The sequence below is a fragment of the Colobus angolensis genome, unplaced genomic scaffold (assembly GCF_000951035.1).
Source record: "Colobus angolensis palliatus isolate OR3802 unplaced genomic scaffold, Cang.pa_1.0 Scaffold1, whole genome shotgun sequence".
Lineage (NCBI taxonomy): Eukaryota > Metazoa > Chordata > Mammalia > Primates > Cercopithecidae > Colobus > Colobus angolensis.
The window spans coordinates 1,962,561-1,989,437 of NW_012110918.1; the positions used below are offsets into that span (position 1 = coordinate 1,962,561).

Consider the following 26,877-nt stretch of genomic DNA (forward strand, 5'->3'; position numbering starts at 1 on the left):
TGTTTTTGACAACATGCAGGCCATATATGAATGAAATTTTGCAGTTTCACAGCATGGTATGAGCATCTGTTTCCTGTAATTAGAATATGTCTACAGGAGAAGAGCGATTTTAATTTTCATGTTGCAGCGGATGTCTGAGAGTTGACCAGGTATTTTGGAGTAGTAGTTGTACTTTGATCATATTTGTATTTGCTTTTCTGGTCAGAAGCCTAGATAAGGAAGCGCCCCCTATCGGGTCAGTGGAGCAGGGGTAGTGGGGTGAGTGATGGAGAGGAGGGGGTCCGGGCAAGGAAGGATCTGTGGGTCTGCCTTCCTGTCCACAGCACTGTCCGCCAGTCCCAGGCGGCTCCTGAGTCAAAGGCTCTGAAGCAAAGTTGTATGATGAACCTTGGGTTTCCTGTACAGTTTGGCTAACTCTAGGGTGATCTCTAATAAAGATAAAGGCCAGGGGACAGAAATATCTTTCTTTTGCTCCTGGCAAATCCCATTTTGATTCTGTCTCAATCTAACTGTCCGGAAAATTGGATTGAAAGCAGGACACCGCCGGGAAGTAAATCAGATTAGGGCTTCCTCTGCCACAGCCTCCAGCAGACATTTCATTTTGCAATGCGCTTCCCTCATTTATATGAAGCCGTGTATGGTCCCTCCATGCAGCAGGGCGCGTCCAAGCTGACCCAGGGAACTGAGGGATCAGGTGACCCTCCAATTTGATTCATTGAAAATACTGCTGGTGGCTTCATTTTCTCCAGAGAAGTGTCTGCACTTCTGTTGATTTCTTTTTATTTGGGTGCCTGTGACAACCTCATTGAAGTCTTCATCTTTTCCTCAGCCAATGTAGTGTTTGCCAAGGAGCCAGGCCTCAGGAATGGAGAGCCCCAGAATCCAGGTGCAGCACAGGTGCTTCCAGAACCTTCTATTTGGCCCCTTCGGGAAAGGATCTTCTGTTTTTGTGAGGCTTAACGGGAAGACAGAACTAGGGAAGAAGCAGGGTGAGGAGGGAGAAGTGCAGCTGTGTATGGCACGAATAAGGATCTGCCCAAATTTATCTCGGTGTGTGCTTCCAGAACCTTCTATTTGGTCCCTTCGGGAAAGGATCATCTGTTTTCATGAGGCTTAACAGGAAGACAGAACTAGGAAAGAAGCAGGATGAGGAGGGAGACGTGCAGCTGTGTATAGCAAGAATAAGGATCTACCCAAATTTATCTTGGGGTTTTTATTTCCTCTTGAAATGTTGTGCATTCCGAGAACCTCGAGGAGTACTGCTGTCGCCTGATGGGAACCGACCCAGCTTGTTCCCGTTGCACTGAAGCCTTCAGGAATGGGGCCTCTGCACCTGTGATGAAAACGACATCCAAGAAACCCACCAGTGGGTTCCAGAGCTTCCTTTCTACAGTGACTATTTGGGTCACAAAACATAACTAGACAAAAAATTAGCTGGGCGTGGTGGTGGGCACCTGTAGTCCCAGCTACTCGGGAGGCTGAGGCAGGAGAATGGCGTGAACCTGGGAGGCGGAGCTTGTAGTGAGCTGAGATCACACCACTGCACTCCAGCCTGGGTGACAGAGCGAGACTCCATCTCAAAGACAAACACATAACTAGAAATTATGAGGTTTATAAGGGCTGGTGTCTTAAACCACAAGTGCCTGTTTGAACCCCCATTGAGCTTGTAGCATCGAGATGTACTGCCTGTCACATTCAGCCACGTTTGTACAGTTGGTGGCATTCAGGAGTCCTGCCTGGAAGGCCAAGAATATTTTTCCCCACAGTGGCTTAGGAAATGGAACAGGAAGCCCTCATTCCCCTTACTTCCCACTGGCCAGGTGGTCACGGATGTGGAAATATCCCAAGCTTGAAACCACTGAAGGATGGAGCTCATGACTTGAAACAGAGGTTCTGGGGTAAAGCAAGCACTGAGGACTTGAGGGAATCCCAGGAAAAGACTGGGAACCAGGAGCCATCTGCCCTCATAAGGATCCACAGTCCCCTTTCCTTGGGTCCTGTGATCCTTTTTTTTGGGGGGGGGTGGGGACAGAGTCTTGCTGTGTCACCCAGGCTGGAGTGCAGTGGCTTGATCTCAGCTTGCTGCAACCTCTGCCTCCTGGGTTCAAGTGATTCTCCTGCCTCAGCCTCCCAAGTAGCTGGGATTATAGGCACCCACCACCATGCCCGGCTAATTTTTTGTGTTTTTAGTAGAGACACATTTCACCATGTTGGCCAGGCTGGTCTCGAACTCCTGACCTCAGGCGATCCACCCACCTCAGCCTCCTGAAGTGCTGGGATTACAGATGTGAGCCACTGCATCCCGCCCCTGTGATCTTTAGAGCTGCCTTGCTTGCCTCCCTTTGCACTGCCCTTGTCTGCTGTAGGTTAAATTGGTTGAAGAGCTAGGCATCAACTGGGGAGAAAAATCAGAGTAGGGCTTCTGAGGACTCTTCTGGTTGTTCTGACTAAAACTGGGTTTTACTCGGCTTTTCTGTCCTTGTTGTAAACACATACATATTGTTTGAGATTTTAAGTGTGACCGTTTAGCTAACACGCAAGTCAAAATACTTTGGTTTTTTTCAGATCCAATAACAGGGACATCCAGGCTTTTAAAGCTGTGGGATAGGATTTCTGTGTATTCAGGCTAAATTAATTTGTTTATTGATAACCTCAGTTGTTATCACGTGAAACTGTCAGAACTGGATGTGAACCCAGTGCTTACGGAGACTTTATTTATGTCTGGCTTCCTTCTGAAAACAATTCCTCCTCATGCCCTAGTTTCATGTTGTGATTTTAGCAGAATTAATCTGAAATGACTCAAAATTATACAATTAATTGCATTCAGCTTCAATTACAGTCTGCTGACTGAACCAAGCCCACTGCCCTCTCTGGGCAGTCACTTGCACGTGGCAGCTTTGTAGGTGCTAAGGCCCTATGGACTCCCTGGTCAGTGTGCTGGCTTCCTGCGGAAAGCATTTTGGGGTTGACAGACCCAGGGGCCTAATGCCTCAGTTGCAGACAAATGCAGGCTGGACCTTGGGCTGCAAAAATGCCAGGTAACAGCAAAGACCATGGAGGCAAGTATCATGGACTTTGGGATAAATGATAAATCATTCTTTCCTTTTTCAGTAGAAAACCCAGATTTGGGTATTTAGGGTTGGAGAAAGCAGTATCTGGGTAGGTGTGTTAGTCTGTTTTCATGCTGCTGATAAAGACATACCTGAAACAGGGCAATTTACAAAAGAAAGAGGTTTAATGGACTCACAGTTCCATGTGTCTGGGGAGGCCTCACAGTCATGGCAGAAGGTGAAAGGCGCGTCCACATGGCAGCAGACGAGAAGAATGAGAGCCAAGTGAAACAGGTTTCCCTTTATAAACCATCAGATCTCATGAGACTTCTTCACTACCACGACAACAGTCCACCATGATTCAATTAATTAACTCCCACTGGGTCCCTCCCACAGTGTGTGGAGATTATGGGAGGTACAATTCAAGATGAGATTGGGGGGGTGCACACAGCCAAACCATATCAGTAGGTTTAAGGTTTGGAAGGGTGCCAGCCCCAGGGCAGAGAAGCTTCTACTGGGGATTCCTTTCTTTCTCCTTTTATCTCCATGCAATTGTGGGCCCTGGGGTGAGCCAGGTGAGGCCGGGTGCCTGACCACAGGATGGAAGGGCCGGCAGATGGTGAACCCAGGCAACAGTGGAGGGAAGGTGGGGGTTGAGGGGACACAGAGGGCTGAGAGAAACTGGGGATGGAGGGCCCTGTGGTCGACGCAGCTATAGGTCTTGACTGAGTTTTCCCAGATGAAGAATATCTTTAAGTGCACATAATTGAGTCAGGGACTGCTTGTATTCAACTTGTGCTCCTTTGGAATGTTCTTATTCTCCCCACGAACTGACTTTCATTCACACCGTTTATTTGGCAATACATGACCGAATTTGGAGCCTAGTTCTTTTTGGCAAGAAAAGTTCATTAATTTTAGTTGGCTCCCCACACGCTTCACAAATGTGCTTGAAAAAAATAAAGGGCATCTTATCGCCACACAACTGCCACAAAATTGCCAGAAGTGCTGAGTGCTCACATGTAGAGGATGGCCATTTATGTTGGTGCTATGAGAAGAAAAGGTCCCCCGAAGTACTTTGAACTGGAGCTGCCAGGAAAATCATGTTAAATGCAGAAACATCAGCAAACCCATAGGCTTTATGACCATTTATCTTTCCAAATTCCTAAGGATTATCTTCATCTCTTTTATTCTGTAAACACTGATTAACTCTTAAAGGTGATGAAAGTCTGGCAGAGTCAAACTTACTCATCCATCAACTTAGTGGACTTAGAGAAAAGGCCCTGCCATGGCATTTTGATTAACTGGGATCTTACCTGTGTGGGGTTTTCTTAATATCTAAGAACACAGGGGTGGGAAGGAAGAAACTTCAGTGCGTGCCTGCCTTCTGCTCTTTTCATTTTGTTATTTTTATTTATTTGGTTTTTTTTTGAGACAGAGTCTTGCTCTGTCACCCAGGCTGGAGTGCAGTGGCATGATCTCGGCTCACTGTAAGCTCCGCCTCCCGGGTTCACGCCACTCTCCTGCCTCAGCCTCCTGAATAACTGGGACCACAGGCACCTGCCACCATGCCGGGCTAATTTTTTTTTTTTTTTTTTGGTATTTTTTAGTAGAGACAGGGTTTCACTGTATTAGCCAGGATGATCTCGATCTCCTGACCTTGCAATCCGCCTGCCTCGGCCTCCCAAAGTGCTGCGATTACAGGTGGGAGCCACCATACCCCGGCCTGCTCTTTTCTTCATCTGTAAATGAACATCTGAGAAGGGAGTGAGAAGTTCATATCAACCTGTGCAGTAGGCCTAGCTATATTGATTTATTTGCTCTCTCTCTTCTGATTTCTCTCTCTACTGGGTTGAAAAATGTCCCCTCAAAATTCATGCTCATCCAGAACCTCACAATGTCACCTTATTTGCAAATAGTGTCTCTGCAGATGTAAATAGTTAAGGTGGTAGTAGATTCGGACAGACGCTAAATCCACTGACTATTGTCCTTGTAAGAAGGCCAGGTGAAGACACAGAGACGCACAGGAGGAAGGCCACAAGGTGCTGGAAGCAGAGACTGGAAAGATGCATCTACAAGCCAAGGAATGCCAAGAATTGCCAGGAGCCACCAGGAACTAGGAGTGAGAGATGAGGAACAGATTCTTTCTCAGAGCTTCCAGAAGGAACCAGCCCTGCCAATGCCTTGATTCCAGACTTTTGTCCTCCAGTAGCAATTCTGAGAATAGATTCCTGTTCTGAGTTACCCAGCTTGTGGTACTTTGCTGGGGCAGCCCTGGGAAATGAGTAAACTTGTTGTACTTCTGAGGTGTCCTTGTTCCCTTTTTAATTCCAGGTACATACTGCTGCTCATTCTAAATTTCCTCTTGTCCAACTCAAGTTTAGAGCCATCAGTGGCCTGTTCTAAGTTTTCTTCCCATCCAAGGCTCTGTAAGAGGCCCCAAACCAAGGGTTTGGAATAGTCAAAGTTTCTGCCCAGATATGATGCCCAGGTGTTCTCAGCCATGGGTTTGGGGATGATGGATCCCTAAAAATCTTGAACATCTAGACTTTAAAATTGTCATCCACTGTGCTGGCTTCCAGCCACAGGTTCTGTGCTGCTTCCAGCTCCCTTCTCTGCTGTTGGAGATTATTTGGGGACTGACTGTGAGGCCAAGTGAATGAAATAGATGGCAGAAAAGACAAAGGCCAAAAGCTCCCCTGCACCTGCTGGCTTCCCAGACGGTGCCCAAGGAATAAAATAGCCTGAGCCCTGGGCCACACCATATTTCTGTCCTGCCTGTAGCTGTTTTGCTAAGGAGCCTGAACTAGCCTTGGAGTAACAGCTTTCAATGCTGCAAGGAAAGCACAGAGTGGGGATAGCTGATGCGAGTCATTTCAGTGGTTTAGGCTGACTTGGTGATTCTAGGTATGCCTTAGGCCTGTGGCTTGCTTCTTCATCTGTACGTGAATGTGTGAGTAGGGAGTGAGAGGTTCATGTAAACCTCTTATGTTGTAGGCCCAGCTATGCGGCCATGGGAGGGTGCTTGGCGTGACTCGGGTGGAAAACTTTTTTGCCTACACGTATCATGCCAGAGCAGTTTAATATTTCAATAAGAATTTAAGGGATGGACTCATCTTGGAGTCGTCTTCTTGGCCTATATTCTGACCAGGTTTTGGGTATTTGTCCAGGAGAACTTACGAGTTCTTAACTGAGTATTCTGGGCCTATGGGAGTCAGGAGAATAGCACGTTTGTACCTCTGGTGAAGGTAGGAGCTACCTTGGCGTATGGGGTGAAGAGATGTGTGGGGTTTCTCAGTGTAGGGGATGGTCGTGGACCTGGGAGACCTAGATGGCTCAGCTCTTCTAATTCGTTGAGCTTTGGTGTATCCCTCTCTTGGGGTGATGATCATGGTGCCACCTCAGAGGGCTGTTGACGATGTGAGATGCACATAGAGCACAGCGTCTGGCTCGCTGTGAGCTCTCTGGAGAGGTTAGCCATTGAGATAGTTTGGCTGTGTCCCCACCCAAATCTCGTCTTGAACTGTAGTTCCCATAATCCGCATGTGGAAGGGAACCTGGTGGAAGGTAATTGAACCATGGGGGTGGTTACCTCCATGCTGTTCTCATGATAGTGAGTTCTCATGAGATCTGATGGTTTTATAAGGGACCTTTCCCACCCTTCACTCTGCACTTCTTTTTGCTGCCAGCATGTGAAGAAGGACATGTTTGCTTTTCCTTCCATCATGATGGTGAGTTTCTGAGGCCTCATCAGCCCTGTGGAACTGTGAGTCAGTTAAACCTCTTTCTTTAATAAATGACCCAATCTCAGGTATGTCTTTATTAGCAGCGCGAGAACGGACTAATACAGCCATGATCACTAGCTGAGTGTGCTGCTGGGGTCACCTGCCGTACTCCTGTAGACCTCAGTCTTTACAGAGTAGAAAAATGAAGCCTGATACCCTCAAGGGCTCTTTTTGTATATCAGAATCTCCGTCATCTCCCACCTGTCAAACTGGTTTGGAGCAAGCAACCTGATGTAAGGAGTGTGACCTTCACAAAGTCATGTTGTGAAGGTAGCAGTTTCCAAAACTAGGCAGTGTGAGTGAGAGCTCGAAACCACTTAGTGGATGAGGGTATACTGATTTTAACTTTTAAAAGTGGAGATATTATCGGAACATGAAAGAAAGCCTGCTCTGCAGAATCAGCCAGTGAGGCATTCCTTCTATTGTCAGGATCTTGTAGTTGCTATGTCAATTAATCTGCTTTTCTATTTAGGCCATTGAAATAAAATTATATCTAAAACCTTGAAGTAAGGTACAAAAAAGTCTACAACTTCCTGGAACACAGCCTAGACTCTGGAGTTCAACAAAGATGGAGCACTGGAAACAGGGGTCTTAAGATCCCCCAATAGATTATGCAACACTGCTAGAGTGCCTTGAAGATCCTTTCAGGTTCTTCTTCTTCTTCTTCTTTTTTTTTCCTCTTTATTTTGCTTTTTTTTTTTGAGACAGAGTTTCTATCCTGTCGCCCAGGCTGGAGTACAGTGGTGCGCTCTCAGCTCACTACAACCTCCACCTCCTGGGCTCAAGCAATCCTCCTGCCTCAGCCTCCCAAGTAACTGAGACTACAGGTGTGCACCACTATGCCTAGCTAAGTTTTGTATTTTTAGTAGAGATGGGGTTTCACCATGTTGGTCAGGTTGGTCTCGAACTCCTGAGCTCAGGTGATCTGCCCGCCTCAGCCTTCCAAACTGCTGGGATTACAGGCGTGAGCCACTGCACCCGGCCCCTTTCAGAATCTTCTGAGAATTGTCTTATTGTAATATTCCTTACATGTTTGGTTACCAACTTTCCCAGTACATCATTGGAGAGAGCAGAGGGAAAAGGGGGAAGGAGAGAAGTAACATTTGTTAAATGCTGACTGTGTGCCAACCACTTGACATGGTGCATGTTATCCCCATATTACAGATAGGGACGTAGAGGCTGGGGGAGGTAAGGTAACTTGATTAAGTTTACCCTGCTGTGAAGTAGTGGGAGTTGGGATTTGAACCACTAAGGAGCACATCTAGGTTATTGTAAGCAAATAGCGGGATAATGGTTGAGCACACTGGCTCACACCTGTTATCCTAACATTTTGGGAGATTGAGGTGGGCGGATTGCTTGAGCCCAGGAACTCAAGTCCAGCCTGGGTCATCTGGCAAAACCCCGTCTCAAAAAACAAAAACAAAAACAAAAATTAGCTGCAAGTGGTGGTACACACCTGTAGTCCCAGCTACTCAGGAGGCTGAGGCAGGAGGATCAATTGAGCCTGGAAAGTTGAGGCTGCAGTGAGCCACGATCATGCTACTGCGCTCCAGCCTGGATGACAGAACAACAATAACAACAACAAAACAAAACACATGAAGAATACTCACCAAAAGATCAAATTAGCTTCTCTACCTCCATTGAAGAAAGTAAGAAAGTATATACCAGAAATCCCTCAGAAATATTAATGGTTAGAATTACTTTTAAAGTTTTGTGAGTGCAGGACAAATTGCTCTTTTCTGGAAAATTCTTCTGGAGGAACACCTTGCTCTCTAAAGGGGCCAGATAAATGAGATTCTGCTTGATTTTAGTACTAATTTCTACGTCCTGTTCTTCCTTGTTGTTATTAAGCAGCAAAGAGAGACAGATGGTTGCAGACTGGGAGGCTTTTCTCTTTATCTTTACTGTATTTATAGATCTGACTCCATCGGGGGTGCTTTTAAGTAAGTAATTATTTGGGGGCATTGTTGCTCTTTTTAGTTCAGTGCGTTCAGTATCCCTCTCTACCTGCTTCCTGACCTTTATATTTTTATTTTTTTTTTTTTAGTACTTCCCAGTGAGAAGGGATGTGGCCTCCCAGCTGGTGTTTGTCAGGGTTACATGGTACATGTGCAGGAAGGGCCACATCAGCAGGCCTTGAGTAATCCATCCGCAGTCTCAAAGGATGAATCATTCATGAAAGCAGTTTTCCATCCCGCTCACTGGATGCAAGCCTTTCTTGCAAAGTTGATTTTTTTTTTTTTTTTTTTTGCAAAATTAACCTTTGCTTTCTGCTCGTTGCCCACACAGTTTTTGAAATAGGAAGCCCACAGAGTTGTATTGTTTTTTTCTAAGTAAGTCCAACGGACTGGGCACTTGTAAGTTCAGTTATGATGCAAGGTATTGAATTCTGCTATGAAATCTATGGAGGTCATTGCTTGTGGACTTAGAAGTGCCTAGCACAGTTGAATGTGGTACGTGGGCTGTGTGTGTATGTACATACATATGGCTGAAGTCGTGGTTCTTACTATTACTATATGATTATGTATTTTTAAAATATAGCTCCTTGAGGTTTTAACTAGTTTTAAAACTCAAAGTATGTGGAAGGGTTTGCATTTGATAGAGGGGGAAAAAGGCCTACTTAATATCCAGGGTTGATAAGCTAAGGCATGCCACCCCTTCTAAATCCACCCCTTTCATCCTTTACCCCCGTTTCTCACACTACTTTTTTGGTGTTTTGTGCTTTTTTATTTGTTCTGAATTGCAGCAGTGCAGACAGGGAGAAGAACTAAAATCATTATAGCTGGTCTCTGCTGCTGATTACGTTTTAGTGGGATAAAACCTTGTCTTGCCCTCCTAGTTGGAGAACCAGCTGAATTGCACCTTTGAAGGTTGCTGGGTTTTGTGCCAACCTGCCAGCTGCTGGGGCAGACCAGCGGCTCGAGTGTCTCCTTTGCTGCAGAAGCAGAACTACATCCCCATTATTTGACAGGCGGGAAATGGTAAGATTAGCAAAGCAGGGACCGAAGACTTCAGGTGTCCCAGCTCCTACCCCAGAGGTTGGCCGCAGACACACATTTATAAAGCATCAGTATGTGGAACCACCTTCTCTGAGGTTGTCCTGTTGTCTTGATATGTCTGTTTCTTCCTTAGAAAAGCACGTCCCAGATGGGTATGATGGTTCACGCCTGTAATCCCAGCACTTTGGGAGGTTGAGGCGGGTGGGTCATTTGAGCCCAGGAGTTGGAGACCAGCCTGGGCGGCAAGGCAAAACCCCGTCTCTACAAAAAATATAAAGATTAGCTGGGTGTGACAGCACACACCTGGAGTTCCAGCTACTCAGGGGACTGAGGCAGGAGGATTACTTGAGCCCAGGAGCTCAAGGCTGCAGTGAGCCATGTTCACATCACTGCACCCCAGGCTGGGTGAAAAAGTGAGACCCTACCTCAAAAAAAGAAAAGAAAAGAAAAGAAAATCACATCCCAATACTTTTAAAAGTTCATGTGCCAAATTTAATATTCAAGTTGCTAACATGTTACCTGTATGTAAAAAAAAAAATGTTCTTCTAACCAGACTTCTTCCAGACTTGTTTTGATCAGTCTCAACCGGCATATGTCATTGGCACATTTAAGCACAGTTATGTAATTATTAGCAATAGTGAGATGTTCTACAGTGGAGTGCCCATGTCACCTGAGATGTGGTGAACAGTTTCAAATATCCTTCATTTTCCAGTATTCAAAAATGAGGAAATGACCTCAAATTTCAGTGCTATGATAATTCCCCTAGTTATCTCCTAATTCTGTGCTCATTTTTTGATGCAGCAATTGAAGCACAGAGAGCTCCCATGCTAGGCAAAAATGATGTAACATTTTCTGGGGAAATGTATCCAAAGATCAATCTGTAATAGAAAAACAGTATTCACTGGGCACTTAGGTTTACATTATGATAGCAGATACTTTGGGAGTAGAAGCATTCTATGAGATTCATCGTGGCCCCTAAGTTAATTGGCAGCTGGAGTGTGAAATAATTGGCCCCGAGATAATGGTCGTATAATGAGGAGACTGGGGTTCCTAACTATCGAGCATGCTTCTATGGGATGTCATTGAGGTGTTTCCTGTTTCCGTGAACAGTGTCTAGTTTTTTCGTTTTTGACCCTCTATTTTCATCACTTCTCAGATGAGACCCTGGTTGTGGGCAGAGGGCATGTGATACATTCTCTTAAACGTCGGGTCTGCTTCCCTCTGTTTAAACTCAAGTTGGACAGACAAATCCCTTCACTGAATGGAAGCTGGCTGGCGCTCTGCGGTTTCTGAGATCAGCCCACAAGGCCAAACCCAGTTTGTCAATAACAGCTTCTTCCTTATTGTTTTCTGTTTCTAATGAAACAGCTCCTATCTTGTAGTACACAAAGGGGAAATAAGAGGCTGGAAAGCAACATAGGATTTTTCATTCCAGACAGCAGCCAGTGGGCCCACTGATTAAGTGATGGTTGTGCTTAATGAGAGAAGAAAAAAGGCATCTAATAGCTAAAGTTTGCCTAAACGTAATCATTACTTCCCGTGTAGCAATTCCATTTTTCTAATACTTGAATGTCTTATTATATAAGAAAGCAAGGTACTTATTTATTTTTACAACCTTACCTCTAGTTTCTGTGAACGTTTTCATGATGTAAATTTGTTTCTTTCTCAAAATAGATAAAAGACACCAACTGTCTTTTTTAATCTACTGAAGCACATGAATAGTGCTCATGTCCATTTTAGGATACTTCTTTTGTGAGCTATGATATAGGTCTTCCCCACCAATGGTGGCAGCTTCTGTAGGGGCAATTTACAAAAACACGAGCACCCCTACCTCCCACCTACTGTTATTGCTTTCTATAAAAGTGTTGAGTATGTCATAGCTAAGTGGAATGAAATGTCCTCCTCCAGAGAAGAAGAATCTCTTACTAAAAGTAGCCCAGAAGTTTACTGTCGGTGCTTAGAAAATAATTGAAGGATGTGGAAGAAGAATTACAAAGACATGCACACACATGCACTTGCACACATACAAAGACACACACACACACACACACACACACACACACACACACGTTTATGAGTCACTGACTGGCAATCATAATAAATTATTTCCCCAAAATCAATTTTAAGCCTGCAGACTCCAGAGAGGTTGCCTCACCCGGCCTAGAGCAGTGCTGGGTGGAGTTGTTTACTCTCCAGTGGCAGCCTTAGGACTCTTCAGGTATATGCGCTCTTAGGCCTCTGTTACTTTCTGTCACCGGGAGACAGGCAGCGCGTGCACCAGAAACTGCTGCCATGCCTGTCGCCCTCTATAATGTGCAGTTTTTGCTGACTTTTCTCTGAAACCGTAAGAAAAGATCTAGGGACCAGCTGAATCACTTGAAGTACGTGAGTTAACTGAGCAAACTTGCAGCTACCCAGGAATTTGATTTTATATGGCCTTGAGATTCTGTGTGTGTGTGTGTGTGTGTGTGTGTGTTTTGAGACGGAGTTTTGCTCTGTTGCCCGAGCTGGAGTGAGTGCAGTGGCATGATCTTGGCTCACTGCAACCTCCACCTCCCAAGTTCAAGTGATTCTCCTGCCTCAGCCTCCCGAGTAGCTGAGACCACAGGCATGTGCCACCATGCCCAGCTAATTTTTTGTATTTTTTAGTAGAGACGGGGTTTCACTGTGTTAGCCAGGATGGTCTCGATCTCCTGACCCCATGATCCGCCCACCTCGGCCTCCCAAAGTGCTGGGATTACAGGTGTGAGACACTGTGCCCAGCTGGTGTTTTGTTTGTTTTGTTTTTTAAATTTATTTTTTAGAGCAGTTTTAGGTTCCCAGCAAAACCGAGCAGAAGACACAGAGATTTCCCAGGTACCTCATTTCTCTATGCCTGCACAACATCCCCACTGTCATCATCCCTTACCAGTGTGGTCCATTCATTGCAATTGATTAACCTGCAATGACATTATTATCACCCAAAGTCCACAGTTTACTCTTGGCATATCTTCTGTGAGTTCTGACAAATGTATCATGATATATATTCACCATTCTAGTATCATACAGGGCACATTTTCACCGCCCTGAAGATCTTCTATGCTCCACCTGTTCATCCCTTTTTCCTCCAGCCCTCAGCACCCATTGATCTGTCTGTTGTCTCCACATTTTTGCCTTGTTCAGGATGTCATGTATTTGGAATCATGCATCATGTGACCTTTTCAGATTGGCTTCTTTCACTTAGTAGTATGCATTTACGTTTTTTCTGTGTCTTTTCATGGCTGGATAGCTCCTTTCTGTTTAGTGCTAAATAAGATTCTGTCATCTGGATGCACCACGGTTTATCCATTCACCTACTGACGGGCATCTGGGTTGCTTTCAAGTTTGGGCAATCATGAAGAAGCCTGCCATAAACATCCATGTGCAGGTTTTCATACGTCTTAAACTCATTTGGGTAAATACGTGACCCAGTGTAATTGTGGGGTAATATGGAAAGAATATGTTTAGTTTTTTGAGAAACTGCCAAACTGTCTTCCAAAGTGACTGTACCATTTTGCATACCTTCCATCAACGAATGAGAGCTCTCACTGGTCCACATCCTTGCCAGCATTTGGTGTTACCAGTGTTTTGGATTTTGGCCATTCTAATAGGTGTGTAGTGTATCTCATTGTTGCTTTAATTTGCAGATCCCTAATGACATCTGATATTGAGCATCTTTTCACATGCATATTTGCCATCTGTACATCTTCTTTGGTGAGATATCTCATCAGGTCTTTTGCCCATTTTTAATTGGGCTATTTGTTTTCCTATTGCTGAATGTTAAGAGTTATTTGTGTATTTTGGATAATAGTTCTTTATCAGATTTATTTTTTGCAGTATTTTCTCCCAGCCTATAATATCTTCTGATTCTTTTGACGGTGTCTTTTGCAGAGCAGAAGTTTTTAATTGTAATGAAATCTAGCGTTCCAATTATTTTTTCATGAATTACTCCTTTCGCCTTTGGTGTTGTATCTAAAACGGTATTGCCAAACCCAAGGTCATCTAGATTTTCTCCTTTGTTATTTTGTAGAGTTTTACAATTCTGTGTTTTGGTTTTTTTAATTAAATAAAAAGGGATTGGTGGTTTTTGTTTCTTGGTAGAAACATAGTTTGTTTCTTCACCAGTGACGTAACCAATAACTTAAGTAAATAAATGAGCGACTAGGAAACTCTTGACTAGGCCAACCCCCCCATAGCCTTAATAACCACAACTTAACATTAATATGAAAGACTAATCCTTCAATTTGTCTTTTATGTCTATCCAGAACTTTAGTCCTGTGAGCTGTTTCGTAAACGAGATTTGTTTTGTGGGAAAGGGAATTTTATTTCAACACTTCCCTAAGAAATTGATATCATTGGGTAATTCTTAAATTTGACTTAGCGTAGTAATGTATCTGGAAGAAATTTATCAACTGATACGTTATAATTATTTTTTAATTTTTTAAAATTTTTGAGGCAAGTCTCACTCTCTTGCCCAGACTGGAGTGCAATGGTGTGATTATGGTTCTCAGCAGCCTCGAACTCCTGGGCTCAAGAGATCCTCCCACCTCAGCCTCCTGAGTAGCTGGGACTAAAGGCATGTGCCACCATGCCTGGCTAGTTAACTTTTGTTGTTTTAGTAGAGATGAGGTCTTGCTATGTTGCCCAAGCTGGTCTCACACTCCTGAACTCGAGCAGTCCTCCCACCTTGGCCCCTCAAAAGTGTTGAGGTTATATATGTGTGAGCCACTGTGCCCAGCCTGATATGTTTTAATTCTAACAGCAGATCTGCATAGAGAGAAAAGTTGGTATTATGAACAAAGGTAACTTTAATTCCAAGAGACAATCATCCCTATTCCATGACCTCTTTTCACCCAAGCAAGGAAATTCATTGAGGCCAGTAACATTTTCAATGCTTTTTGATGTTGTTTATTTCCATGTACTTTCTTTCTTATTGTGTAAGATTTGACTTTTTTTTTTTTTTAAAGGAGTTTCTTCACATGGATAACTCAGTTTGTATAGCCTAATGTAATCTCAGCAATAAGTCAAAAGTTTTTCTTCTGTAGGGCTATATAGTTCTCTGACATAGGAAATCATTCTTAGTTCCATTATGCTGAGAAGTAACAGAGAAGCATTTTACATCCAAGTGCACCAGCAGCTGTTTTGTTATGTAGCTGCTCTGCGCAGAACCCAATACTGAGAATTTTAAGAAGTCACTGAAATATGTCAAAGCATGAGGATGGGTCTGGATCTCCTCACTCCAGATGCCTGTACCTTTTTTCTGTAGACAGTGAATGAAATTTTGGAAAGTGAACTGCACATGTGGGAAGCATTTGTGTGTGTGGGTGGAGGAAACATCTAACGGAACTGAGCCGGGAGAAGTAGAGCTTGGTCCCAGGTGTCCTAGCTGCAAGAGCTTGAAGCCAGACCCAGGGAGCCCTGTGTTGGAGGCCGCCTGCACTGCTCACAAGCCACGGGCCTTGGGAAGCCCTTTCTTGGACCTTGCTTGTGGAGTTGAGATGGGGGTCTGAGGTATTCTGCAAAGTGGTTCCCATTGAGCAACAAGTGACTTTCTCTTCCTCCACATTCTCCTTACCTCAAAATGGAACAAACTTCTTGGCAAAATACCATTTAACATAATTTGGCCACGCTGAACATTTATGGAGTCTGTGCTGTTAAGAATTGATAAGTATTCCACATAAAATCTAAACATCATTCTTTTCTTTATTAAATGTTTGGTGTAATGCACAAAAACTTGAAACTGCAGCTTTTAATAACATTGACTTTATTTCCACTTCTCTTTAGAAGTGCGAATTCCTTCACACTGGGGTCAAAGAAGGGAAGTCTACCTGGAGATTTGAATTGTGACCTCTTGCTTCATTTACAAAAAAAAGACCTAAATTACTCATACCCTCAGTTTAAATTTGTGACTGACATTTGAAACTGTGGAATGATTCACTTTTCCTTGTAGCAAGAAAATTTGAAAACGAAAGCAAAACGATGCTCATATTCAAACTGAACCTACGGTGAAAAGATGTGTGCTGATGGCTTCGTTGCCCTGAAAACACACACGACAGAGATGTCTGTCTGTTGTTCAACACCTTATTTTCCTCTTCCTCTGAGCATCTTAGAGAGGGATGACTGTGCATGTTGCCCCAGGCGCAGGAGGTGGTGCGTAAAGATCTTTTGGTTTATATCGTGGCTTACAGACTCTCATTTAGGCCATGGAATGGTACATTCCAATACCATGAGTGGTTAAATCCCAGGAATTCCAAAGTATATGAACGGGGCGATGTCAGCTATACTCTCATTTCATGCTATGTAGCCAGATGTCGTGTAGCTAATCTCAGCAGTTACTATACATAGTGTGCTATACCTGACTGATTTAAGGTAAACTGCCTCTGTTTCCTCATCTGTAAATTATGGCTTTTGACTAAATAATAGCTTAGTTTTCATAGTGAACAAAATGCTTGAATAACAGGTTAGCTGTGTTTGCAGAAAAACAGCCCTCTCACCAATAGTACCTGCTCTGGCGCTTTTAAAAATTAGAATGAAATTTAGTTTGTACATTTTTGTTTTTGAGACAGTCTCACTGTGTCGCCCAGGCTGCAGTGCAGTGGCACCATCTTGGCTCACCACAGCCTCAAACTCCTGGACTCAAGCGATCTTCCTGCTTCAACCTCCTGAGTAGCTGGGACCACAGGTTATGCCTAGCTAATTTTTTAATTTTTTGTGGAGACGAGATCTCACTATGTTGCTCAGGCTTGTCTCGAACTCCTGTGCTCACGTGATCCCCTGACCTCGGCCTCCCAGAGTGCTAGGATTATAGGTATGAGCCACTTCGTCTGGCCTTGGTTGTACTTAAAAAACAAAAACAAAAATAAAAAAAACAACAGAAAACTTGTCTCAGCTCCCAGGAGCATTTATATGACTAACAACTTATCTTTCCTTGCTGATGGTTCCAGTTTCCTGAAAATGTGTTTGACAGAAATGCCTCTTAGTTTAGGAACTCCTCATTAGCTGTTTCCAGGAGTAGTGGCATATCATTTTGATGGTTCTTTATTTCTTCCACACAACTAAAATACAGGGTGAAGATACGATGTCTCTGAAATGATAAAGCTACATTTGTCAAAAAGCACATATTTTCCATTCGACATTTTGGCTTAAAGAAATGAAAACTACAGAATGACTTTTCCTTTATCTGAGTCTACGCTGTGTAGTTACCTATTTAAAAAGATATACAGATGAAAAATAGTTTTTGAAATGAACTTGTCTGAATCAAGACGTACACTCTTGCAGCAACATCATGGGGCCTCTCTGTCGTTGAATCTGTCCCCATTTGTATGGGCTGGCTGGGTGTCTGGCTGTGGGAGGCACACATTGGTAATCTTGGTGCAGCAGTTTGCAGTCAGCTGACTGACTTGTTCCTGCACATGCATTTTTTTTCCCTGGCAAGTCATAATTCATGTTTTTCCTAAGGTCCAACCCTATTATAACTGACAGATCCTAACTGGCTGAGAAACATGGACACTTCTCTTCTTGCCTCTTTTCCCCAACATATTTGTATACTTTTCAATAGGAAGCTGACCTGGAGTAAATGCCCAGGGTTGTCTGAGGTGTCTTAATGGAAGATGTGGTCTGAAACCAGCTAACTATGGCAGCATTAGGGCAAGAGCGCACATGTAAAGGACTTGTGAAGGAGGGTGGAGGGTAGGAAAGTGGGAGGGGCGAGAGCTACCGTGAATGAAACCAAAGAGAAGCAGAAGTTGTGGCTGGCATGCAGGAAAACCCCAGATTCCCATTCACTACTTCCTCTCGCTTCCAGAAATTACCCACCATTCTTCTCTATTTTGCAATCCTCTCTATTTCCCCTGAAGGTTCTGCTTTGAATACTCTCTTCCTAGCAGAAATGTTGAAGGGAAGTAGCTCAGCCCAGTTCCCTTCTGGGCCACCACTTTCAACTATAGACGTTCTAGTCAGAGCCAAGAAGGCCACAGACTGGGAGGATGGCGTTTAAAGTCTCTGCCGGGCTCCACTTAGTTCCCCTTCCGCTACAGATGCCCTATTCCCTCGAAATGTAAGCGAGGCTCCATGGCCACAGCTTCCTTCCCCCTTCTGTCCACCTTCCAGTCGCTCATCATCTCGAGAACACTGGGGCACCCTCCTCTCCCTGCCGTAAGAGCTGTCATTTAGTTGTGATCCATAAATCTGCTAAAGAGAAAGGTGCCCTGCTATCATTTTACAAAGGCTTGCTTGGAACGCATTCCTGCCATTCTTTTTTGCTGCTCTGTAGCCTGAGTGATGATTTGTTTAGTGTAGGAGTAAGTATGAGGGGCACTGTATTTCTTAAAAAAAAAAAAAACAAGAAACACTTTTAGTGACATATGCTCATTGGAGGAAATAAGATACAAATAAATAATATCGAAAACATCCCTCAATCAAGTGACAACCACAATATTTAGCACTTCAGTGAAAGTGGTCTTAATTTAAAAGGAAAGTCCATCTTTCTAGGTATCTGAGCAATTCATTACTATTCTGTGTAATTTTTGTGGGTTCATAATTAATTTTGTAGATTGGGGATTTACTAGCATGTGATACCTTTTATAGGATATTTTACATTAAATTATCTTCCTCCCTAGCACATTGCCTAATTCTGTCACTTGTATTATTGAGGAAACATTTGCAAGCAGGACAAAAACCTGTCTGCAGATACGTAAGCTTTGAGTTGTTTTTTTCTGAAATGCAAACACTATCAATTGGGTTAAGTCTCTCAGCCCCTAGATGGGGGTATTTATGTTTTTTTAGGAAAGAGAGAAACTTTGGAAGTAAATGAGAATTACCCAGGGCCAATGGCCAGAGTCTTAGAGGAAACATAAACCTCTAAGATCCAGTGAGTATCCACAAACTTAGAGCACTGCAAAAGAAACAGTTGGGTTAGCATTTTATTAGGAAGGTCAGAGATGATTTGGAAAGTTAACCCTTCTAATTGGTAATTACCCTCAATATGTGTCCGTTGTGGCATGCTGTGTGCATTCACTACTTTTTTTTTTTTTAGTGGGAAAATAACAACATGACTCCACTGCATGTCCCAGGAAGAGGCCACAGAAATGAAACCTCAGGGTCACATGCTAAGAAGGAGATTCCCCTGACATATTTCAGAGCTGATGCTTAATGGACCTGAAGCAGTTTGCTTTCTTTCTTCCTTTTTTTTTTTTCTTGAAAGAAGAGTTTTGCCCTTTGGCCCAGGCTGGAGTGAAGTGGCACGATCTTGGCTCACTGTAACCTCTGCCGCTCCCGCCACCAACCTGGTTCAAGCGATTCTCCTGCCTCAGCCTCTCGAGTGGCTGGAATTACAGGCATCCCCGCCACCACGCCCGTCTAATTTTTGTGTTTTTAGTAGAGACGGGATTTCACCATGTTGGCCAGGATGGTCTCGAACTCCTGACCTCAGGTGATCCACCCGCCCTGGCCTCCCAAAGTGCTGGGATTGCAGGCGTAAGTCACTGCGCCCGGCCCCAGTTTGCATTTTTTTTTTTAATTTTTTTATTTTTTGAGACGGAGTCTTGCTCTGTCACCCAGGCTGGAGTGCAGTGGCCAGATCTCAGCTCACTGCAAGCTCCGCCTCCTGGGTTTATGCCATTCTCCTGCCTCAGCCTCCCAAGTAGCTGGGACTACAGGTGCCCGCCACCTCGCCCAGCTAGTGTTTTTTTTTTTTTTGTATTTTTTAGTAGAGATGGAGTTTCACCAGGTTAGCCAGGATGGTCTCGATCTCCTGACCTCGTGATCCGCCCGTCTCTGCCTCCCAAAGTGCTGGGATTACAGGCTTGAGCCACCGCGCCCGGCCTGCATTTTTTTTTTTACAGGGCAGAGACTGAAGGGCACTTGGAGCTACCTGGCCCCACCTGGCTTTAGAGACCTGATCTGTGCAGACGTGGTAATTCCCCATGTGTCGATGCAGTTCCGACTTAAAGGGCACAGTCAACTCTTCGTTTCAATACCAAGAATTGCCCTTTTGAAAGAGTCTTGAAGGACTTGACATTCTAGGATTTAATTATTAGGGAGATGAGGCAACGAGATGCAACTCTGAAACAAATGTTTAACCACTTGAGTAGAAGAGGAAACAGAGTGAATTAAAACTTGAAAGTGATCTTCAAATCGGCTGCCCTCCTTGTAGGCTGATGAAACGACAACTAGCATCTCCAACTAAGAGTGTGTATAATTAGACAGCCCTGTAGGTTATATCTCAAGTGAGAAAAGAAACATGCCCTTTTCTTAGCCGTTCCTTACTTTTGGCCTGCATTTGGGAACCTTTTCTTTTTTAGTTTATTTTTTATTTATTTGTTTTTTTAATTGCGCTTCTACAAAGTGCTCTGCAAGTTACAGAGCATGAGAATATATACAAGAGCTTTAGCTTCATTTAGAACATATTCTCTAATTTCTGAAACTTCAGATTAATTTAGCATTCGATGACCTAATATTGCATTTCCTCAATTTTGTTCTATAAGTAGCATTCATCAGAGCAAAGTTTATTTTATGTTGGTGGCGTTCAGTAAGTGATACATCACAGAGAAAGATTGGATACTGTGGCGTATCAAATATACTTTGAACTGTGTTCCCTGGGTATGCCATAGATTGTAACTGCAACTGACAACTTGTACTTCTAAGAGAGCATTTATCATTGTTGGGTGTGCATTGTGTCTGTCTGCTGATTAGCTTGTGAACTCCCTCAGGTTGTCCATCTCATAGAGACCAGTGTCTGGCACAGAATAGGTACCCGCTGAAGGTATCCTGAGTGGAATTGAGTTGCAACAGTGTGTTGTAGATAGTGTAGTTCACAAGGAAAAATAGTCATCACCGAGCAGAACTGCACTTTGCAGCCCTCCATGATTTTAGGGGAGAGCAAATATAAAAACACGTTTTCAGATGGGTGAGTGAGTCTGACTAATTTGGAAAATTGGACTATTTTCTAATTTTTTTTTTTTTGCATCTGGGATATAAAGCAACAGTGAAAGTTACTTTTTAAAAATGGGCTGAAGAGTGAGAAATGAATCTGACTTATCAAATCCACAGAGTGATTTATTACTTATTATACCTTTATTATTTATTATTACTTTATTACTTATTATGCCTTTATTATTTATTACTCCTTTATTACTTTATTATTTATTACACCTTTATTACTGTGCTGCTCTTCATCACATGCCTGCCTGCTTTCATGATAAGTCACAGTGAAGTTGTATTTGGCTACGAGAAGTGACTTGCCTTCAGGGTCACTGTGAACCATGTGGGTGGGGCCGGGCAAATGCATATTCAACTACTCTAAAATATTTAGAAGCAGAAGATTCAAAATTTGACCCATCAGTTTGATCAAGTTTAGTATTTATTTTTCTTTCTTTCTTTCTTTCTTTCTTTCTTTCTTTCTTTCTTTCTTTCTTTCTTTCTTTTCTTTCTTTCTTTCTTTTTCTTTTCTTTCTTTCTTTTCTTTCTTTCTTTCTTTCTTTCATTCAGACATAGTCTTGCCGTGTTGCCCAGGCAGGAATGCTGAGGCTCCATCATAGATCCCTGCAGCCTGGAACTCCTGGGCTCAAGCAATCCTTTCCTGTCTTAGCCTTCAGAGTAGCTAGGATTACAGGCTTGCACTACTGCAAGTGACCAGTTTTTTAAAATTTCTGCAAAGATGAAGTCTTGCTATATTACCCAGGTTGGTCTGGCTTCAAGTGGTCCTCTCACTTTAGCCTCCCAAAGTGCTGGGATTACAGGCATGGACCACCCCACCCAGCCTAAGTTTTACTATAACCAATGAGGCAACCTCCGTGGAGACCAAGAAGAAGGAGTGGTACCTTCTAGACATCTTGACCTTTGTCTTCTGGTTCCAGGAGCTGTGATCACCAGGAGAAGGAAGTCCTGTCTGCTCACAGCCCACCCGCCTCTGCGCAGGTCTCCCTGGGTTGGCTCATTGATGGTAGTGGTGGAAATTGTCTCAGTCATTACTTACAGCCTGTGAATCCTATTAGCATTTCTCCAATTTTCTATGTTTTTGTCAAGGGAACATAAATCCATTATCAGGTATTTCCACAAAATTGACCTCATATTTCCTTCCCGGGTTTAGTGCTCAGTTGCCAAAAAAGAAGTGAGGAGTCAGCAGAATTGATGTGAAGTCACTTGGAGGTATCTTCAAATTAACAAGATGTAACATCCCTTTCCTGCCTTTAGCCCACAGATGCCGTCCTCTGCTGAGCCACCTTCTTGCAAAGGAGGCTTTTGGAAAAGATCTTGTGGGATTCTATCAGGATCCCACATGTAAAGTAGAAGGAGAATCACAAGTTCCATGGGAAATGACTCTAGGTCATTTTTCCTTTTTCAGAGAAATCAGTGCCTTTGATAGAGACTGTAACTTTTTCTGCTTCCAACTGAACCTGCCTAATTTGTGGGGGTGAATGGGGCAGCCTTTGTTCTCTGCCGGGCTGGAGTCAGAGCCCTTAAGCATGGCTTGTTTTACTCCTCTTTCATATCGCAGAGTCCAGAGCATGGTAGAGAAATTTGGAGCATCCTCGTCTAACTGTAGCACCACCACAAATAATAACCACAGGAGCTACCATTACGGAGGAACTGCCCCATGCCCTGTAGCCACCTCTCCTCCCCCGCTCCCCCACTCCCCCGCTCCTCCTTCCTCTCCTGCTCCAGTATTGCATGTTTTTACCTGACTGTGCAGCGGGCTGCCTCCCCCTGGAGCTCACTCCTTTGACCTAGACTTTGGGTCTCTGGTGCTTATACCTGCTCCCTCTACCCTGGGCCAGGATTCTCAGTCTCTGGGATTGGCTTCAATCTTTGTTTTTCCCCAGTACCTTGCTTACCCCTTCACACGCGCTTGGATTGCATGGACTCACTCTGGCTTGCTCGCATGAAACACTCTCCTACCCATCTCTTCCTCTCAGCTGGAGCCGCTGTGCCCATTTCAGACTCTGCCTTCACACCAGGACTCCAACCCTTCCCTTGTAACAGCCTCCCTTCAGGAAGGGGGCACCTTGCAGCCTAGACCCTTAGTGACCAGAGTCCCTCAGAACAGCCTTTCCTGTTCTACTGTTGTTCAAGTGTGATGGTAGAGAAAATCAGAGCATCATGATAACTGCAGCACCATCCAAAATAATAACTACAGCAGCTACTGTTAAGGAGTACAGTGTCTAGCAGCTACTGTTTTGGTAGAAGCTCAAGCCAACACGCCTGTAATCCCAGCACTTTGGGAGGCCGGGGTGGGCAGATCACCTGAGGTCAGGAGTTCGAGACCAGCCTGACCAACGTGGTGAAACGCTGTCTCTACTAAAAATACAAAATTAGCTGGGCGTGGTGGCACATGCCTGTAATCCCAGCTACTCGGGAGGCTGAGGCAGGAGAATCGCTTGAACCTGGAAGGCAGAGGTGCAGTGAGTGGAGATCGCACCACTGCACTCCAGCCTGGGCAACAAGAGCGAAACTCTGTCTCAAAAAAAAAAAAATGCTCAAGCCAGATCATAAGGATTCAAGCTCAGCCTCATGCATATGAACTATGTGACTTTGCAATTTACTATTTCTCGCTACATCACTCTTTCTCATCCTTAATAAATCATTTATGAAGAAGATTATTAATACCATCAGTATTATGAAGACTATTACTCTTATCATTGATCCTTATTTTCTCATGGGACCTGTCAAGTTGGAGTGACCTAACATTATACAGTTTAACCTGTTCTTCTGCAGCAACACACCCAGATGGGGAGGAACCCAAAACACCAGTGGTGCTATGGACATGATCAGAACTCTCCAGTGACGTTGTGTCTATTTTCTTGTGTATGTGCATGCACACATGAGAGCTTTAAAAATTGATGGGTGCCCTGGGCTACTGGCTAAGCAGCTCTCCTGCCTTTTGCCCAGACAATGTTGTATTGGTATACATTTGCTGGGAAGGGGAGTCAACCTAGCTGGAAGGCTATTGTTGTTATGCAAATTGGAAAAGGACACTTTTAACCTACACTCTTGCAAAATGGCTGAGGGTGGCAGTGTGCTTAGGGCTCCAGCCTGAGTTTAATCGTTTAATGAATCCGATGGAAAAGGACCAAGTTTGCTGCTTCAAGATCCATGTTCCACCTTCAGCTGTAAAATGTGCCGCAGGTATTGCACTTGCCTGAAATAAAGCGCTCTCTGTCTTTTCTTCTTCCAAAGAATCCTTTAGCTGTGTTTTATTATACCGGCAGCCCATTTCCTCAACTTAAAGTAATGATTAACAACAACTAAAGCTTTTTCTCAATGTGGTTGGATTCAGTAGTTTCAGGATTCAGGGTGGATGTAGAAAAAGGTTTGTGTGTTGCGCGTAACCTGGGTCATGTGGAGTATGTGGATGCTTTCCCCAGTATTCACATGGAGCAGTTATAACACAGAGCAGCAGCTCTGGTGACCACTCAGTCCTCTCGCCTCCATTTCCAGGCGGACCTTACATCTTTCTCTTTGAAAGTGAGCTGAAATCTGATACCCTGTAACTTCCACCCTTTGTTTCTACAGAATTTCCATCCTTCAGGGACATAACAGAACAAGCTTAATCCTTCCTGCAAATATCAGGTCTTCAAGTATTTGCAGACAGCTAAGTTGCAAGCTGTCTTCCCTTTCAGGTGGATCCCGCACTCGTCTTAGGAAGTGGTTTCTGGTTATATTCTCTTGTCATTGGAAAACTTAAGCCGGAGAGAGGCTGCAACCAAGCAATGAGGGCTTGGAACCCTGAACCGTGTCTCAGGAGGAGTAAATAAAGATTTGTATGGAACTCTCACCTCCTCCATCCTAGATAATATACCTCTGTTTATGCAGTCTCTTCTCCTAGTAGCTCCTTTGGCAGCCATGGCACCTTGTTAATGTGTTTGTTAAAATGCCTCAGTCTTTTCATCTCTGGTGCTGTTGATCAATCTCCTTCTCACTCTGCATTTCTGTAGTTTTGAAGCTAGGTGTGGGGATTTTCGAATGATCCTTATTACTCAGTGGAGTCTTGATAGCTATCAGCTTGGTCCAGTTTTGGATTTTCCTTTTGGTTTCTAATTTAGTCATGCAGGATGTGTATTGTCTTTCCCAGTTTCCCTTTTCCCATTTGAGACATTTGCCTTGTGTGAGTTCATCAAGGTATGGAAAATGAAGCCTCATAGCAGCCATGTTACCTTCATAGCAGCCTGTTACCTCTCCTAAACCAATCCCCCTTTCAGCTCACTTTTAATGCGGATACCTTTTATCTTGTGTACTTGTCAGAAGGTCTTCTTTATATCTTTGTCTTACAGATACAGATAATTGCACAGTGTAGGAACTGATTAATGCCCAGGGGACTGAGTGCCATCACACATAATTGTGGAACGAGAGATTTTGATTGCGGTCAATGAAGATTTGCAGGAGGTTGAGGAAACTTCCTCCCTAATTGTGAGGGGTCCTTTTTAAATATTATTATACCTGATTTTCTTCTTATTTTTTATTTTTTGAGATGGAGTCTTGCTCTGTTGCCCAGACTGGAACACAGTGGTGTGATCTCTGCTCACTGCAACCTCTGCCTCCCAGGTTCAAACGATTCTCATGCCTCAGCCTCCCGAGTAGCTGGGGTTACACGTGCCTGCCACCAGGCTTGGCTAATTTTTTTATATTTTTATTTTGCTATGTTGGCCAGGCTGGTCTTGAACTGCTGACTTCAAACGATTCACCTGCCTTGGCCTCCCAAAGTGCTGGGATTATAGGTGTGAGTCACTGTGCCTGGCCAATTTTCTTCTACTCTTGGACTGGAAGAGGCTGGGTTTCTGCTACCTTTTCTACCTTTAGATGGATGGGGTCACACCTTGGGGGCCTTCAGTTGTTGGTGTTGAAGAGGAGGTGGCAGGCCCAGGCTCTGCAAAGCCTGGTCCTTGGGGGCATGTTACCTTTCTGCTGCACAGCACCTCCTACCATTGTCCTGATCAAGCTGGGTTTCTTGATTTACAGGAGAGCTTGGGCTCAGAGGGAGACTGTGAGGGGCCCGAGAGAATACCAGCCAAGGCCCTGCCTGGTCTAACCCTGCCAGCGCCTGGCCTTTGGGCGGAACTGGGACGGCTGGGGAAGGAGGTTTTGAGAGGCACAAGCTCTGGTTCTCTGCCATTACCTCTCAGCCTAGAAGTGGCCGTTGGATTCCTTTGTATGTTTTCTCTTTTATAGTAAATAAAGAGGAAACTTCTCCCCTCATTGGCCCGCATAGGCTACAGTTGCCAGAGGCTCAGGCTTGCCTGTTCTTCCAATCATTGACCTTCTTGTGAGTTGGATTCTCTTTTTCTTTATTTAAAAATACGCCACATTTCCTTTCCCTCAGTCTTATTGCAAGTTCCCAGGAATTTTGGAGTCCTATTAAATGACTTGTACTTTTAATAAATTTGCTTTCCCCTCAATCTGGAGAAAGAGAAGAGGAATTACTCGTAGAGTGTCTGCCGTGTCTTAGGGCTAGGCCGAAGCTTCGTGTACATCATCCTGTCTGTCCTCAACAGTCCTGCAAGGCTGCTGGTGCTAATTTCCCTTTTAGAGTCGGAGACAGCTGAGAGGTGGGCTTCACATAACCAGGGTCATGTAGCTGGAAAATAGGGGTGTGAAGATGAGGACACGGGGCATTGTCCCACCCACGCTACCAGGACGAGGGGCATCGTGCTCAACTCTGGCCCACTGGAAACCACGTGGGAAACATAAATACCCATGGATACAGCCATTTCAAAGATCCACACTTAGACCAGAACATTTGGCACAAACCCAAACCCGCAGAAACCTCAAAAGGAATAAAAATACCATGTTAATGTTAAACAAAATTATTTAAAATTTGGAAATGAGGCACAAAGGTAACAGCAGCATGTAGTTCTTCAAATGTTAGCCAGGGGCGTTGCTTCACAAGCCTGCCCAAGGGTTGTTTGCTTAGGGTGTCGTACCTGGCTTTGTTTTTAACTTTTAAAAAATAACAACTTTGTGGCCAGGTGCGGTGGCTCACACCTGTAATCCTAGCACTTTGGGAGGCCGAGGTGGGCGGATCACCTGATGTCA

At 44.1% G+C, this 26,877-nt stretch overlaps 1 protein-coding gene across 1 annotated transcript in view; it reads left to right on the forward strand.

Moving 5' to 3' along the window:
- The first annotated feature begins 606 nt into the window (after nucleotides 1-606).
- Nucleotides 607-26,877, forward strand: part of PRKCA (protein kinase C, alpha) — a 363,042-nt gene continuing 336,771 nt past the window's right edge. The window contains exons 1-2 of the mRNA XM_011930418.1: nucleotides 607-694; nucleotides 830-949. Of these exons, the coding sequence (XP_011785808.1) occupies nucleotides 607-694; nucleotides 830-949 (208 nt within the window). The remainder of the gene's footprint in view (nucleotides 695-829; nucleotides 950-26,877) is intronic.